The sequence below is a fragment of the Achroia grisella genome, unplaced genomic scaffold, assembly GCF_030625045.1.
Source record: "Achroia grisella isolate CSIRO2021 unplaced genomic scaffold, CSIRO_AGI_Agris_v1 utg976, whole genome shotgun sequence".
Taxonomy (NCBI): Eukaryota; Metazoa; Arthropoda; class Insecta; order Lepidoptera; family Pyralidae; genus Achroia; species Achroia grisella.
Genome location: NW_026713078.1, coordinates 1 through 18,976, shown reverse-complemented (window position 1 = coordinate 18,976; position 18,976 = coordinate 1). Strand labels below are relative to the sequence as shown.

General features: G+C 32.2%; 2 protein-coding genes across 2 annotated transcripts; both read right to left on the bottom strand.

The window, feature by feature from the left end:
* Nucleotides 1–3,919: 3,919 nt before the first annotated feature.
* LOC131854346 (proton-coupled folate transporter-like) lies at nucleotides 3,920–12,812 on the bottom strand. Its single transcript, XM_059205454.1, has 7 exons — nucleotides 11,802–12,812; nucleotides 11,304–11,463; nucleotides 9,122–9,223; nucleotides 7,329–7,466; nucleotides 5,489–5,572; nucleotides 4,875–5,031; nucleotides 3,920–4,019 (listed from the first exon to the last, which is right to left on the bottom strand). The coding sequence occupies exons 1-7, from the start codon at nucleotides 12,609–12,611 to the stop codon at nucleotides 3,920–3,922; spliced, it is 1,551 nt and encodes a 516-aa protein (XP_059061437.1). The 5' UTR covers nucleotides 12,612–12,812.
* Nucleotides 12,813–13,795: 983 nt separating this feature from the next.
* LOC131854292 (proton-coupled folate transporter-like) lies at nucleotides 13,796–17,688 on the bottom strand (the record flags this gene model as incomplete). The annotated part of the gene is made up of 4 exons (XM_059205390.1): nucleotides 13,796–13,874; nucleotides 14,345–14,501; nucleotides 16,712–16,795; nucleotides 17,551–17,688. Coding segments are annotated over 4 exons (452 nt in total), but the record flags the coding sequence as incomplete, so codon positions are not given.
* Between the last annotated feature and the right edge of the window lie 1,288 nt (nucleotides 17,689–18,976).

Sequence of the window (18,976 nt, the reverse complement as noted above, 5' to 3'; positions counted from 1 at the left end):
CTAGATTCACAGTTGCATGCCTGAAAACTGCCTTAAATATCGATTTTGGAATCCGATTTAAATAGAACTCCTTTTATATTTATCAATTTTATATAATATATCACAGTTATACACACAAAAGGAAAGAGACGAACTGGAAGCCTTTGAAATTTGGAGAAGAAAGGAAAGAATTAGCTGGGAAGATAAAATAAGGAATGAAGAAGTGTTTGAGAGGATTAAAGAAAAGAGACAGATCATAGATATTATTGAGAATAGGCGGGGAAAAATTTTGGGGCACTTGATACGACACGACGAACTAATTAACAACATTATTGAAGGAAAAATAGATGGAAAGAGAGGAAGGGGAAAACCAAGACACAGCTATATCAAGCAAGTTAAAGAAAAAGTTGGAGCCGTGTCGTATCAATAGCTAAAAGGATTGATGGAAGATCGTGGAAGGTGGCGGGAGCTCCACCGACAAGAGCACAGCTCTTAAATTATGAATGAATTATATCACATCTTACCCATGGGGGCGAGTTTGCTTCGCACTGGACGATAGGACGATACGACCGCATATATCACGGGGAGTGTTCTGAGGAATTGTTCGGATTAATACCAGCTGCTGAGTTTCACCACCGTACCACCCGCCAGAAACTGAAATACCATCCTGATCATCTGGATGAATGGCGGTCTTCCACAGTACGGTTTTCTAGAAACTTTTTGCCCCGCACAACCACATTGTGGAATCACCTTCCAGCAATGGTATTTCCGAACCGATACGATATTGAAACCTTCAAGAAAAGAGCTTATTCCTTTTAAAAGGCCGACAACGTACTTGCAATTCCCCTGGTGTTGCGGGTGCTCATGGGCGGCGGTAATCACTTACCATCAGGTGAGCCGCATGCTCGTTTGTCCCGTGTTATAAAAAAAAAAATCACAGTTATATTTTTATTTTTACAATAATGTCGCGTACTTACTGTAGAATGATATTCAAATTCAAAATATCTTTATTCACGTAGATCTATTACAGACTCTTGTCAAATCTAGCTACCGTCAGTTCGGAATCATATCGAGATGAGAAGGTCTGACGAACGACTCAGCTCGTATTTTTTTTTAATATATTGTAGATAGGTATGTAAGTCATGATACAGTTTTAAATTTGAAAACTGTAATTGGAGTGTTGTTAAATTTTATTTTGGAAATCAATTCAAATAAAACACCTTTTGTATAAGAAATATATATCTGTGATTATTTTATTACATTGAAACCAACGTAGTAAATGGTAATTTACCAAGATAATAACTAACTAACTAAGTGACCTGACGCTCATCTTATCATCCTCCACTGTTGCTCCGCCAGCGCTAAACTGTTAGCTCCGACTGTTGCACAAAACAAATCCTTTAAAAATACTGCATTTATAAGAAATTTCAAAATTATTGAATACTTACTACTTAGGCAATAAACATCAATCTCACATATATATATAAATAAGGATAACTACTAAATTATAATGTTATCAGTGTAATTTGGTAAGTTGACGATAATAAAATAAAATGGTATACTCAGACAATTAGAGAAGATTATTTTTAATCTTATTAAGTGCCACACATCAGTGAGTGACGATAAGATAATGTAAGATTTTGTTTAATGAAAGAAAACCAAGTTCAATAATTTCGAAATTAGGTAAATGTATTGCGCAATCTAATTTAAGATGTTTGTAGTTATGCGGTAAAGGAACTTCCGGATATCTGAAAAGAAGTGATTACCTCCATCTATGTGCCTCCGAACACTAAAAGAATTTCAAGCGAGTCACCGGTCCTTTTATAAGGAGTTTACTCTATTTTCAAGGTTTTAATATCAAATATCAGGAGGAAAGAGGATTGTTAGTTATGTCGACTAAAGATTAAAGAGCAATGGGATCTTTGGTTGTCAGGTTAACAGCGCTGTCAGGTTGATAGCGACCCCCTAGAAACTATACATGATAAATTCCTGTCGAATTTGCCACAATGGGCTAACTAACCTGACCTCATGCTTGTGTTATAATGCTCCACTGGTGCCCCGCTAGCATAGGCCGTTAGCACAGGCGGAGCAACATTATCATCCATTAAAAAAATACCACTGTTTGGAAGAAATTTGAGATTGCAGAAGTTTCTGGAAAACTTTTGATGGGGGGACGATGGTCATGATGAAAATCGGGAGAATAGAATCTATATTGTTCGAAACTAATGACTAAGTTCGAAGTTATTGTCAAAGATATTTTATTTCATGAGTACACGTATTGCGACTTTTATGAAATAAAAAATTTATGATATACGTCTTTAACTTTTCTTTATAAATAAATGTAATTAATATGAGTATAGTGTGTTCTTTCTATGTATAACATCTAGTAGAATATTTATTAAAATAAAATATTGTTTTCTTTTCAATGTGTAAATAATGTTTCATGTTACAAAAACCCCATTTATATCTATATATAACTACCTCAATTTGCCCTTTCATGTAAAAAAGCTGAAACAAAGTGGTATTGGTTATAAAATGAATATCGTAGGATATTAAAATTTATAAATACCGTTGAGATAACCAGGATAGCCTCAAAAAATGTAATTGATATTTCAAAATATAATTATCTTCTTTCCGAAGATTCATCATGATTTAAACCGGAAGAAAAAAGTTTTTTAAAGAGTTTTTTTTAATATATATGACGCACATAAGTATATAAAATCAAGACAAGAGTCTATCGCGGACAAACAACTTGACACGTAATTTTTACATATATATAAAGGTATATAGCCATAGAATATGTTACCACGATGTCGACATTTGGTGACCTTTGACTACCCTATCTGAGATAGCAGTCGTAAACGTATATTACACTAGTGACTAAAGTTAGCAATATGTTCTTATATATTTCATTATTTTACATTACTTTACCTTAGTAAAAGTACAAGTTCCTTCTTAGGGCTATTTCTTGAAAAAGGAATATTACTTTTAAAAATTCTTGTAACAATAATAACAATTTAGTCAGTATATAATGACTACGTTTTTAGTAGATACGATACAATATAAAGCACGCGAAAGAAAAATTTAATTAAAATTTCATTAGGTATATTTTATTATATAATAATATTTCTAAGTATATATAAGTATATTGTATAACAAAGTATTTACATATAGATACGATTCTCCGTATACAAAAATAGATTAGTAATTTTATTAAATAATAAAATTACACGCGGGTTCCTTTTTTAAAATTACTTCTAGAATCAATTTATTTCTTGTCTATTAGGTACAGAAATTCTTCACAGTTTATTTTTAGGTATACCTATGTATGAATTCACTACAGACATCACATTATTATGTGACACCCATTGACACCACTCATGCGTTGACATTCCGGAAGACTTAAATGCCTTCTATTATCATGCCATTCTGTAGGGATTAAAACGCCTTCTATAATCATGCGCCTTATCCTGAATTTCTCTGCCTTATCTCAACTTTCAACCGAAATACAACTTGCTTGACCGCTCTTATAAATGTGATTAAAGTATCCACGCAGACTACTTTCTACAAAGTGTATCTGAATTAATTTCATACCAAAAATAATAGGTATTGAAGATTACTTTTTTTCATCGAATTATGTGTTATTTTGCGGTAATCTACTTCATTACGTGCCAGTCTGTAATGAAATCTGCACGTTTAGTTAATGTATTTGTACATAGTAGTTTTAATAAATATATAGATTATAACGGCCGGAGTTTGATCACAAAGGGGGAAAGGTCATAGCGCTTCGAATGACGGTGGTCAGGAGTCCACACTGAATATTTGTAATAATGGCATATATGTAAATGCAGTTAAAGAAAATAATAGAAATACATTAAGTAATTCGTTTTGGCAATAAAACTGCTTAATTGTTTTATATCACAAATAAATATAATATAGTTCACGTAGTAACGGCCGAAATACCATCTGCGACTGGGCAGTTGTTGGGTGCATTCCGCCGTTTCTCTTTATCATCTTCCTTGTGGAGCCGGTAGAACCATCTATAATTATAAACAGTAAATATCTAATTATCCAAACGTAATATCTGAAAAAAATAATTTTGATATATATATTACTAAATAAAATTTTAATTGCCATTAACTCGAAACAAGAAATACTAATAAATACTAAATATAATAAGAATACAACTGGAAAACTAAAAAAAATCAAATATATTTTAAAATTAATTATAAGTATTATCCGTTATAATCTATATATAATATTTTTCGTAATATTCGGACTAAATGTAAGTTAATGCAATTTAACGACAAGAGCTTTTTGTGTAATTATTGTGTGATTAATCTATCCCAAAAATAACGCGAAACCGCGGGTACACTGTATTGAATGCTTATATATCGGCCTATTTTGTATAATAATTAATTAAAGCAAGCTATAGCCTCAAGTTATGTTATAATACACTAATATAGTAAAACATTTATTACACTATATAGATATATATGGCATGCATGATGTTAAAGACTCAAAATGTACATTAGTAACAGGGTTGGCAACCTTAAAACACATAATTTAAAACAAAGAAAAAAATCTGGTAAGATCTCATACATTAGCTCAATTTGACTCTGACCTTGTACATCATATTATTTTAACAGATTTTCGTAGGAATGATTATCGTAGGTCAAAAACTCATACAAACTTATATCATAATATTTTGACCGATATTTATAGGTAAAAATCTCGTACAAATTTACATCAAAGTATTTTGACCGATTTTTGTAGGTTAAAATCACGTATGAGGGTGAAAATATTCTCGTATCAAATGTCAAAACTCTCGCATTTGTACGAGATTCCTAGTATAGTTGGCATCCCTGATTAGTAATTGAAAACTATTGTCGTACCCAAATATACCCAACGCCGGTATAGTGAACAAGACACTCAGCAGAAATATGGCTCCGGGCATGATGTGGAGTGTAGCGATGTACACGCGGGAATACAACGGCGAAAATACAAGTGGCATCATTGTTTCTGCCACGCCGAATAGAGAAAACACTTTACCTGAAAACAGTTTGTACAAGATCGTTGCAGTAATCGAACATGTGTACTGATTCCCATGGCTAGCGCCACGCGGCTCTGCTATGGGCGCACTTGGGAAATAAAGTCTATCATTTCCTGGTGACTGCAACGTTATAAGCTGACTGACTTCACACTTTATTTAAATAGGCAATACATTACGTACTCAGATTTAAATATATAATCTTTACATAATATAAAATGTCGTCGTTGCTTGTTCGCTTAGATTTTTTAATCTACGCAACGGATTTTAATGCAGATATTAACAATAGATTGAGTGAGTCTAGAGGAAGGATTATAAGTATAATTGGCGACAGTTGCCACTTCCCATCAGACAGGCCATAGGTTTGTTTAACACAAGAAACATATTTGCTACCTATCATAATAATAATGGATTTTTTTTCTTGGATTTACACGTATTAGAGAATAAAAACAAACTCACCGAGTTCTTGATACGACACCAGTTTCGAAGCTATTGATCTTAAAGCGATGGTTGATGTTCCATTCAGTATTTCCACCAGTGGTGCTGCGTGAGAAGTAAGCAGGAGTAAATCATACAGCGGAGCAAATAGATCGGTTTTTTTTGTTCTCCGAATTAATTCACTAAGATCGCTTTATTTATTATAAGCTATGTCTAATTATCTATACATATAAATAAAATTGGAGTGTCTTTTTGTAATATTGAATTAACCGTTTTTTACAACATGCATATGAATACACCAAAATAACATTTATTAAAATATTTGTCTGTCTGTTTGTTCCGGCTAATCTCTGAAATGGCTGGTCCGATTTTGACGGGACTTTTATTGTCAGGTAGCTGATGTAATACGGAGTAACTTAGGCTTCTTTTATTTTAGATTTTTTTCTATAAATAATATATTTGTTACACTATTGTATTAGGCTAAGACCTGTGTTAATAGCTGTAAGAGTGCAAATAAAATAAATAAAAAAAATAGTTAAAGTTATAATATTTACGTGGTTAGTAGGGTATACGTAATCATGGACTAGCAATTTATTATCAACTAAAAGAAACTTTGATAGTCATGAGATCCGTGGAATCGAATCTCACAATAAATGGACATCAATTTAAATTTCGAACAAACTCTCCGGTGAGCTAATTAAATCTGAAAGTCTGCGGTAGGCTCTTCACGGAAAATTTCCTCCATTTAAATTGAGAAAACCATCTAAAAATAGTTGCACAGTACGGATGCAGGATTCTTGAATGTGGATGGGTACCTAGTTTAATTTTATAATAATAAAACATTTTTATACGAAGTTATTCTCGTTCTAATATTATAAAAAGTTGTCTGCGTGGGTATCAATTTTAACATGTAAATGTTGGATTCTACCGATGTAGGACCAAAATGTGGGCGATAAACTTAGTGGACTGTATGTGTGACGTAAATCAAACAATGGATAGAAAATGGTAAATACTTATAATGAAGATACGTGTACAAATGATTGTAAGACAAAAAGAGTGACAATAAAAATATATGATAATTCTATAAAGAAAATACATTTAAAATTGATAGAAAAATAAACATATAAAAATGTGGAAAGAGTTTGCAACACCTATTTTAGCTGCTAAGCTGTTTGCTTTGTAAGCGTTTCGGTTGTAGGTTGTGTGATTTGGCAGAGAAAATACAGCATTCATTTTATTTGAGACACACTTTCTCATGCAGACAAAATCATCAAACTAATCAATCTATGGTAACAAGTACTTGCAAATGAAGCGTGTTAATCATTTAGAAAGTATTTTGATTGATGTGATGCAAACCTACTTCAGAGTGCAATAAACTAGGCAGTAAAGCAATACGTAGTTACGTTTAAAATGAATTTTAATAGATATAAATACAAAAAAGCCCGTCATCTACAGCTACAGATCATTTAAAAAACTACGCTACAGATTACAAAAAAGTTTTATATATAAATACATATGTATATTTATTTATAGAAATCGAGGGCCCGAAGATGAAAAATAAAAATAATTATTTAATTCGAAATTCAAATAAATTATTTTATTTGCTCATTGTTATCTAATTCCATTTTAATGTTCCATATTTAGAAATTGTGTTTATTTAATAACATATTTTAAATGCAACTATTGTTGTTAGACATTGCTATCAAGGGAAAATTGAATCGTCATAGTCATCCAATCTTCATACGATCCATAACATGGAACCTGGATTACCAAGGTGCACTAAATCAGAAGGAACAAAGTTCAATTTTGCTGAATATCAAACGCACATTAATTTTTCGTTGGCAAAGTTGGAAGTACTTACATAGATACGCTTCATAGTCGTTTCTGGCGAAAGCCATTACGGAGGCGCCACAGATCTTGCTCGTTGAAGATATCATACCCAGTACAGCGTCGTCTGCTTTCAACTTCTTGCTGAACACACTTATGGCGAATAATGTACCTGTTCGTAACAGTGAATTTTAAATATTCTTAGTAAGTATTTTCACATATTTTGTATAATAGAAAAAAAAACTACAACAACCGATGCAATGCAAGGTAATACTATATTTATTTTTTGTAATTTGCAAGAAGATTGTCAATTTGTGCATCTACAAATTTTGATCGTTCTTTCGTATTACAATATACGAGGTATGTAATACCCAGAGGGCTATTATAATAAAAGAAATTACAAGTTACAAAATTTTAATAATGTACGTAACTTTAATATTATCTGTGGTACTATGTAAGGAATTACAAATTCTACTCCCAACAACCTCATGATCAGTTGAGAGATTTATTATTGTACGCAGAAATAGTGTGGTATCAAGACAAACGAAAACCCTATAGATAGTAAAATAAGTAATCATGTATAATAATAAATATTTTCAATTTTTTTTTTCACCGTTTTCAATTCGGAGAAACGTTCGCAAGCAAATGCGAACAAAAATTCACAGTACTTATTGACCGTAAGAGAAACAATGTGATTAATATGCATTGAAATTATTTTTTTCTGAATATATCCTGTAAAAATTATATTTTATTCGCAATGTGAATTATCTCCTCGAAATATTCAATGCAAATTTTATCAGCGTATGTTATTTCGCGCCATTTTTTCCCGCATTTGTGAATTATTTTTACCAAAATTAATTATTATTTCGAAGTGCATATAGCTCGATATAATTTTTTTATTTGGGAAAAAAACGCGCAGAGTTCTCTTGGGGAAATTGAGAATATATGTTTAATGTCATTTGTCTGTTCTGGCTACTGTAATAAAATAGTCTAAGGAGTTCGACATGATGCCGACAGCCACCTTTTACCACCGCACCGCGCGCCATCGACAGGGAATTCATCCCCACACGCTGGAACCTAAGTGGTCTCAAACAGTGCGGTATCAGAGGAGTTTCCTCTCGCGTACACTTAGATTGTGGAATGAACTTCCTGCCGAGGTTTTTCCACGAGACTACAGCATGGGGTTTTTCAAGAAGGTATATTAAGGTTTCTTAAGGATCGACAACGCGCACGTGATACCCCTGGTGTTTCAGGCGTTCATAGGCTACGGTAACCATTTACCATCAGATGGGCCGTATGCTTGATTGCCATCATAGTATAAAAATAAAAGTCATACGTCATAATCAATATCTACTTATAGTCATGGGGCCTATACCATCCGTATAGGCCCCATGACTATAAGTAGATACTAAATATTGTATGTGTATGCTAATTAACTTAAACACAAAAAACTTCTAATTCTTATATATCATCAAAATATAATACGTTTTTAATTTTTAGTATTCTTCTTACGACCGCATATTTGACGGTCTTGGTGGTCTATTGGTTTAGCACACCGATTTATTTCCAATGGTTTCGGGTTCGATTCCTCGCACAGTACAAACATTTGTATTCGAGAGTATAATAGTTTGTAACGCTCTGCGTGTTGGGACCAGATGGCGCTGTGTGAATTGTCCAAGAATATAATAATTATTATTATATTATTCAACAATAAATTCCATGTAAATTTTGTCCTATCGTTTTGCCTTAACATATAAGCAAACACAGTTTTCTTTCTAAAATTTTTGTAAAGATAAAGTTAACAATATAAATATTTGCATTACTTACCAATGGCATGTGTGATGAGACTGTAGGTGGAAAATATGCTGTACTTTACCTCGTCCCAATTGAAACGATACCGCGAGAATATATATGTAACACCGAGCTCACCTGTTACAATTTACAATTTTCTATAATATGTTAGTATACAATAACAGCTATATGGATATAAAAGATACATTCATAATAAATACAGATTATAAAGCACAACCACACTGATAAAATTAAGGTTAATAGCTATTTAGATATGTATGTATAAACTTTAATAAAAAACACTACATTTTTAATATACCTACGTGTTCAAAATCTACCCTGTATCATCGTAAGCACAGATTATTATATTAGAGTCCGTTAGTTTTCTGTTCCCGCGCCTTTGCCTCCCTTCCCTTACCTAGTACTGAACTGACCGTACAGCGGCCTTGACGCGCGCGCGCATTGTGTTGTGAATTAAAATAAATTAGAACTGTGTTAAACCTACTGTGAAACTGGAAAGCTAGCGAAGATACCTTCGAGACCCTGAAGCCCAAGAAACCCGCAGAACCATACAGGTATGTGACAGACGCTTCCCTATATATATACATAGTACTTTCCCTAACATTTTGGTAGCAGAGAGTATTTTCCCTAACACTACGAAAATATTAGAATAAATTTAAAACATTAAAAAAGTGTCCTGTTTACACTTCAGGCGACTGAAACTTACAAAATGCGACGTAAAGGACTAATCAGAGATATTATATACAGATAACCGAACTTGGGTTGTGAAATGTTACTAACGAATTAATTTACTGTTACCTTTATGTAGCTAAGTTAATATTAAAACCTTTTTACAAAAATTGCGCGGACGGAGAAGTATGAAATTTCTCACACTTATAGTTTATACTAGCTGTTCCCGCGACTTAGTCCGCGTTATTTAACTTTATTTTCTAAAATAAAAGTAGTCTATATTACTCCTTATTACATCAGCTACCTGCCAAAAAGTAGTCCCGTTAAAATCGGTCCAGCCATTTCAGACATTAGCCGGAACAAACAGACAGACAGACAAAAATTTATTTGTTATTTTGGTGTATGTAACGTATTTATATACATATGCATGTAGTAAAAAAATTTTATTTTAATATTACAAACAGACACTCCAGTTTTACTTATAAAGATAAAGAAGGAGTGAATTATACATAAAAGTACATTAGATAAATAAAAAAATATTACCCACACTACCATGTATTTGACTAACATATTATTATATACTCTTTTGTTTATTGTTAAAGTCTGTGGTCAAATTGAGAATAGATTAATATTGTCTTTAATATTATTTGTCTATGGTCTTAATTAATGTTAAATTAATTATCGTCGAATTTCGACCACCAGGCGACAACTTGTTAATATTAAGTAATGAATTACTACGATACATTATGTATTACATAGAATTCTTTCAAGGTACAAAAAGAGATTGGAGTACGTCAAAAGAAATTAGAAATACTTCGGAGAAAATATATTCTGTTAGTGTTTTTCTTATATGTATTGAAGTGCTTCGTTTTATCAAATAGGGTAAGAAAAACTTAGGTATTTTTTCTTATTAAATTATTGGAAGTACGATTTTTTTATCAAATAAGACGGCCAACACAACAAAAGTATAAATATTTTCAAGCCAATGCGACATGATTTTATCATTTCTTTTTGTTTTCACTGTTACTCAAATTATATATAACCTCTAATTTGTTTAATAAGCAACTTTCGTTAGTAGTATTTTTTTAAGGAACTGATTGTTTATATAATATTATCAGCGCTAAACGTAAGAGTAAAAGTTACACTTTCAGAAACAAGGTTTCTAAGGTTATTCTGTTTGTATTAATTAGTTTAGCAGATATTGTATGTAGTTTAACAAATTCATATCTTTTTTGTTTTCTTTAACAAAATTGTGTACACATGCAAATATGTGATTGTGTTTTATTACATTCTTCTTCTATCTTTTCAATAGCAACAAAATTTTATTATATTCATTTCATTTAATTTTATTATTTTCCCCAGAAACTGAGATCACATGTAGATGTAGAGTTTTTTGCGTTAAATTAATATCATTAATATTACATGAACATCACGTGAGACGCCAATTGCATCTTTCATACATTGCATTTTCTAAGGTTTGCGCTATTATGCCAATCTAATGGCATATGTAAAGAAAATCAGTACTTACCCCACATCGGGCCAAATGTCAAACAAACGACAGTCAAAATAAGGCATATTCTTGTTCTTCTATTATTCGTGTCTTTCTTGAAAGCTATTTCCAATGTTTCTTTTAAGCTATTTACATCAAAAAAATCTAGCAGAAAACCTGTACATCCTTTTCGTTTCACCTTTAAAAACAATGAATATCTATTTATAAGATCCAATTCTTAATAAAAACATACAGTGTTTTGATATGTTGTTTTTTTTTATAAAAATAGTAATGAAGTATAAGTTTCAACAAATATAACGCTCAATTTCTTTAATGATTTGAGAGCATTGTGGCCGTTTATTAGCCAAATTTATCACTAAAAAATCTTTGTATGTCAATTTTCAACTGTAAATTGGAAATGTGACAGTGTGTCCGTCTGTTTGTTTATCAATCTTGTCGATATTTTAAATTAGAAAAAAATGTATATTAGATCCTGTATATAAGAATAATAAATAAGTAGCTTATAATAATACGAACCTTTTCTTTATTTTCCAGCCAAGTGTGATCTTTTATAGCAAACATAACGTAACAAAAATTTAAAAACTGCAATGTGGCAGATATGGTAAACACGCCATAAAATCCGAAGCGTTTCAAGAGTACCCCACTCAAGCCCATACCAACAGGAAATCCTACAGTCATGCACAAGTTTAGAATACCAATACGAAAGGTCCTTGTTTCTCTCGAGGTCACATCAGCTAGATAACTGAATGCGCCTAGAATCATAGTGTACCATCCACCCGTCAACGCTGGAAATATCACTTCCATAACCACCGTCAATTCTACAGGGATCTGATAGAAAAAATACGTGTTCACCATATTCAATAGACACGTCATGAATTCCCCAAAGATTGGCATTAGCATACAAATTTTTCGTTTCCCCGTTTTGTCACTCCATGCGCCTATAAACAGTATTAATATAGTTGGTATTATGGTTTGAATCGCGCCTTTCCATGCCTGTACAGAAGCGATCAATTTCTGCACTTCGTCCTCTTCAAAACTATGGTTTGCACGCTTCCTCAGCCTCAAATGTTCGCATACGCCATCACTAAATCCCAAATTCACTCGGCAAGCCTTATCCAAATTCAAATTCTGTGTGGCCAACATTGCTAGCACACTGGGCATCACGAATAAAGCTAACACCGGCTCAACGGTAATATTCGACTTCACATACCTTATTTTTTCAATAAGGCTCATGTTTTGGACCGCAATATTGGTTTCCGATTTTAACGGCAAAACTTCGGTCGTGTCGCCTTGAATTCCCAGTTCTACTTTTTCCGTTTTTTCCATTTTTAATAGTTTTACTTTACTATTTAAACTTCAATATGTTATTGCATGATTGTAGTACAAGTAAAGCAATTATTTAGTTCATAGGGCGTTACAATTTGATATATTAATATGTATATACATTGTTGTTATGACTGTATTAAAGTGAAGTGCACATCAAGACTGTACAAAGACAAATAAATCGATAACATGTTGAATATTGAATTACTGTGATCGTCTCCGTCACGAGCGGGAGTCTTCCAAACTATTGTTCACTATCTAAGCAAATAAACTTAAACCTAGTCCACACGATAACGATTCATCGTAGCCTTTTGTCAAGGCAGTTCATTTATGCTGTTTTATCGAATATATGGACGAAAATAGGTGCTTGGACTTAGATGATATGTTCAGCATACAGCTTTACTTCAGATTTAGGTATCGATTCTGATTTCGTGATGGTGTATTTCCTCGCACGAAGCAAACAATTGTATTCTTGAATAGAGAGTGATGATGATGCTATGTTAAGTGTCCAGAGTTATTATTATTAATATTAAGTAGATTTTTTCATAAGTGCAAACAATTAAAGCAAGACAAAAAATCGTTGTCCATATCGTTTTTACAGTTTTATCGTAGCGTGTAAATCAAAGTGAGAGCTAATTATCAAATGTAACATAATTATTACATTTGTATTTAAATCAAAATTGAAATGTGCAAATTTCAACTCAAATAATGTTATATATGAGAGTATGATCTTTTAAAATGCTAATTAATTACACTACCTATAAAAAAAAATCTACTCTTTTAATATGTACCTGTCCCCAATAACATGTACCTGTCTATTTATTCTGCGAAGAACAAACGATCTACACAGGTATCCTATAGTACGTATAGTAGCTCAATAAATAGCCTATATAAATCGTTACTATAAACTACTGTCGTGTGAACAGGGCTTTACGTTGGCATATCATTGTTTAATGCGTATACAAACACTCAGAAAAACAAACGCTATTAAAGTCAAACATCTTAAGCCAATGATGTCAGATCATCGCATTGAACGACATGTGAATGTTTATAAACGAATGATGATCACTTTACGATTGCAAATTCAAAATACATACATTAGACAACTTTTATTAGACATTTCACACGTATAACGCATCGTTCACTGACACTTTCCATTACAATTAAATGTTCGTAGGTACTATATAACAGAGTTACACTTCTTTGCTGGTATTCTCAGTTTCGTCTGTCTGTTTGTTGTCTTCTCTCTGCTCGAAATACATCCACCTATAACAAGGAAATAACTTAGTACTCATTTTTGGAATGCATTAAATCAAGACTCGAACTGTGGAATGTTCAAAGCAAATTGTTTACTCATTCATATAATAAAGAAAAATAAAACATACAGAAGCGACTTTTATTCTAGATGGGGTAGGCAAAGACATTGTTAAGTATCGAAGTCATGGTGAACGCATATGACTTAGGTATCACATTTCATTGGGTATCTTTTGTATTCAACATATCAGAGCCGGAGCCTGCCGCCGTCTCTCTGATTATTTTTTGGTTTGATAACGGTGTTTGCAACACTGATGAATTAGTACTAAATGTAAATTGACAAACACATGTTTTTTGTATCGGCCAGTTTGGAACTTTTAGGCGTAATTCAGTAAACCACTAGGCCACGTCTCTCTCTTTTTCTATAATCACATTTGTGTAATAAAAAAATATAAATAATTGACCTATAAATAAATACTTACCCAAATATTGCAACGGCTGGTACCGTCATAGCCGCACCTAACAAAAACACTGCGCCTGGCAGCATATTCAGTGTTGCCATGTATACTCTTGAGTATAACGGCCCATACACTAATGGCATCATCGCCTCAGCTAAGCCGAATAGGGAGTTTACTTTACCTGCAAAAGAGAGATGATTTTATAAAAAAAAAATTAATTCGTTAAGAGATTTTTGTACGCACATTTATAGTAGCATTATTATTAATGTAAGGAGTGTATTTGAAAAATTGCTCAGAACATACCTAATTATTGATATTTATAATTTAAGGTATAAGTTTTCCGGAGATATTTATTAAATATTTCAACTGACTTCAAAAATGAAGACAAGTGTATTCATTTTTTAAGTCAGTTGAAATGTTTTGTGCTTTAGTATATGTACCAAGTTTCCTTATAGAAAAACCCATATATTTATAAAACCATGTAATTATTGACAAAACAAATATATATACAATTGACACTCTCAACCATTTGACAATGTTTTCACAAAACCGCAAATAGCACTCTGTGTGTACATGATATATCGTACAATATTGAATAATCACGATTCGACATCATAAAATAAAAGAGAATAGGTACAATTTATACTTCGTACACAACAATAATGCCATAAAAAAACTGATAATTTACACACATTACAAAACAGAGCCAATGTACCATAACGCAACATAATGCTTAAAACATAGTTTCCAGCGCTGACTATCGATTGAGCTCATAGTACGAACGCCTGGAATGCCTGGAATGGCATACAAGCTGACAGCTCCTATGCCTATATATATGAACAGCGGCAAAGATATCACGCCATGATGTAATTAATATCCGTACCACTTATGCATTGCCATTCTGGAGGACTAAGGTGTCATGCCTCCGTACCCCGTAATTTCCCTGCCTTATCTCACACTAATAGCAATTCAAATAGGTCAGATAAAGGCGTACGCAGACGACATTCTACAAAGTCTAACTCAATACGATTTACTTCCTCATCATCATAACAAATCTTTATTATTCCACAGATAGGTACAGGTCTATCTTCATTATAGAAGTAACTCGTCCGGTGAAGCTGTAAAGGCCAGCTGCGGCCAACAGCATTAGAGTAGTCCGAAAAAAAAAATAGTAAATATTAGCGCATTCTTATCTCGCCGCCTAGAACTGGTGCATAATGTTATTTATGATTAGATTCAAAGGTTTATACATATATATTATCAGAATTATTAGTAATAAACGAAGAGATAAAAAATAATGCCAGTGGATTATCTCTGCCTACCCCATAGAAAACGGTTTTATAAATCAATTAACACACATACACACACGTCGACGTAATAGCATACAGGCAATAAAGTATTTTTAATATCTTTACTAATGAGATACTATTAATCAATATGCAATATGAAATAATAACATTGTAAATAGATAAACAAACAAACAAAACTCTCGGCATAACATCTTCATATCTATGTTGTTTTTAATCTTAATGAGAAGATCTTTATATAGATGTATATGTACATATAAATTATATACATATATATAGATATATATATATATAAGCATGATGGGTATGTAAGTTTACACGAGTTTTCGATTGCGATTCCACGAAAGTACTTGTTTCAGGAAGGAAGTTTTCGAGAATGACAAGCCAATCAAAATAGATAATATTAATTTAGGGAAAATTTAATTTCACGAGGAAAATTAATAGCGCTCATGAATGAAATTCTGTCGCCGAGGCACAAATAATGCTCGTAACTGCCACAATGGTTTAGTATGTATTTCAAAAGTTGAGACCGAGGGTTCTATTCTACTGAATTATTGTAAAAATCTACTATTGAACTGAGAATGGTAGATTTATATAATACTTGAGAATATCTAATAACATGTAGGGTGAAATACATTTAATATAAAATGTTACCATTTTATAAAACTCTACTTCCACATATTTATATCTAACATTATTACAATATAGTAAGCCTCACCAACAGAACCATAGAGTATTAACCAACCATTAACCATTCAATTATAAATTATAATCTATTTTTCTTTAAGGCGTGACTGAGTAATAGCAGATAGTATATCAAATATCTCAACAAAATTTTATTTATCATCTGCTTTTCTTTATCCCTAGTATGGACGCTGTAATGTTTTTCTCTTCCATTCATCTCAGTTTCCATATCACTTTTCACAGAGTCCATCTTTTTTTCATCCTTCCTTGGCTCTTCTAATTGTCTACAATTATATATAACACTTTCTTTAAAAATCTCTACAAACCCCTAAGCATTATATGCCCATACTAAGACTTTTTTTTACAAAATTCTAATACTATACCAAAAATTATGTCTTACCCAATTCTTCACTAGTCACCAGTTTTGAAGCGATAGACCTCATCGCTATGAACGAGGTGCCATTAAAGATCTCCACAAGAGGAGCTAAAACAAATAAAAATAATTATACACGGTCGATTCAAACTGCTATCAACGCCTACTGAAGTTCTTGACGATCGATAATATCTGTACAATGACATTTTCTACTACAATAACGTTTATTTCATAAATTTTACCTAATCTACAAATAAAATTTCCCACGGCTAGAGTGATCTAGTGGTGTAGCACACCGTTTTACTATCGATGACTGCGGGTTCGATTCCTCGCATGTACAAATATTTGTATTCATGATTATGATTGTTTGTATTATCAGTCTGGTATGCATCTCTATCTAAATACATATATATAACTCAAAGGTGACTGACTGACATAGTGATCTAACAACGCGCATCCGAAACCACTGGACGGATCGGGCTGAAATTTGGCATGCAGGTACATGTTATGACGTAGGCATCCGCTAAGAAAGAATTTTGATTAATTCTACCCCCAAAGGGATAAAATAGGATATTTTATGAAACTTTGTCAATTTTAAACAGATCGGGCTGAGACTTTGCATGCATAAAGCTACTATGACGTAGGCATCCCCTAAGCAAGGATTTGGATAAATTCCACCCCTAAGGGAATAATTTAACGCGAGCTAAGCCGCGGGCAAAAGCTAGTTATATATATATTTACAAAAGAAAATTATATCAGTGGTCTCGAACCAATAACACAAGCAAATAATGCACGCTTACCGTGGGACTAGATTAATTGTCCAGGGTTATTTATAAATTATATATTTATGAAAAATCTATGAGTACCTATATAAATTTCCAATGTGGTGGTTGCGAACGCGAATATGAATGAAGCGAGGATCTTGCTGGTACAGGATATGATGCCCACAACTGTATCGTCTAACTTCATGAAGTCACTGAAGATACTGATGGAGAACAGAGTACCTGGTAAGCAATAATAATAGTTATTTAATCGTCAAACAAAACAATAGATCTTAAACAATTTAAAATCGACCAGTTATTGTTTCGTTCTTTACGTGATAATTATAAGTATTCTGATGATTCTTTGCGCGAGATTTGAGTTTTGAGTAAGCCTGTATATGATATAAAATTATTTAAAAGAGCAACATGCAAGTTTCTTGCTCGTTCTTCTTGTGATGAGACAGCTTTCCAAAATGACGCAGTAGATTAAAAAAAAGTGATTTTTACTATTCAAAAGTGCTTCAATATAAGTTTATTTGAATAAATGATTTTCTACTCTATTCTATAAAATGACTGGGCTGACTTCAGATTTCAATTTTTACAAAGATATTGTTTTCCAGATATATAAAAAACTCAATTTCAGGAATATCTATTACAAGCTTGGAGTGAAGCTTGTACTGTATTCAACCTGAAGATGTTTTAATGTTCTTACGTGACTTATCTATAGTGCTAAGAAGAATACCATTACTCTAGACGCCACTATTAATATATTATGGCTAAGCGATTTAAAAATTTTCCATAATCAAATCGTGACAAACCTTATGTCAATATAAGGTAATGATTGTTTTCGTGATAGAGTTGAGTAACAAGTTAATCCTAAACTAAATACCATATTTTGTGCATTAATTTAAAATTTTACGAATTAAAAGTAAGTATTAATACTTTTAGTCAATACAAATATTTTTCAATCACTTACATAATTGTGTATATTTTTAACAATTGTTATATTGTATTAACATCTAATATACAAAACTCTCGTGTCCTAGTGTTTGTTATCGGCTATTACCGGCAGTTAAGGGCTTTACCTACCAATTTTTATAAAACTTTGTGTGCATATCCGGTGTAGGTCTGACTGTCGGCTAACATTTATTTTTCATACCTCTTAATGATAAGGGTGACCCGTCAATGAATTTTTATTTGATTTATGTATAAAATAAATATTTTAATTTTTTAAAGATTCGTATTAAAAATATACAATAACCCAAATTTTTCATCTTTCTACCATCAACCACTATTTTTTAATGGCTATATTATTTAAAACAAAACAAATTGTTTAGTAAGTTAGTTTAGTATAAACAATTTACTGAATACCAATTTTTCAAAATTTTTACTAACAGATCTTTTCCCATAAAAATTTTTAATTATAATATATTTAATTAATATAAAGATTTTCCAATAATTTCCTTACATAATTTTGATTTAGCATCACTTTATCATTGGTGCCTTTTAATAAAGGCCGTCACAGCACCAT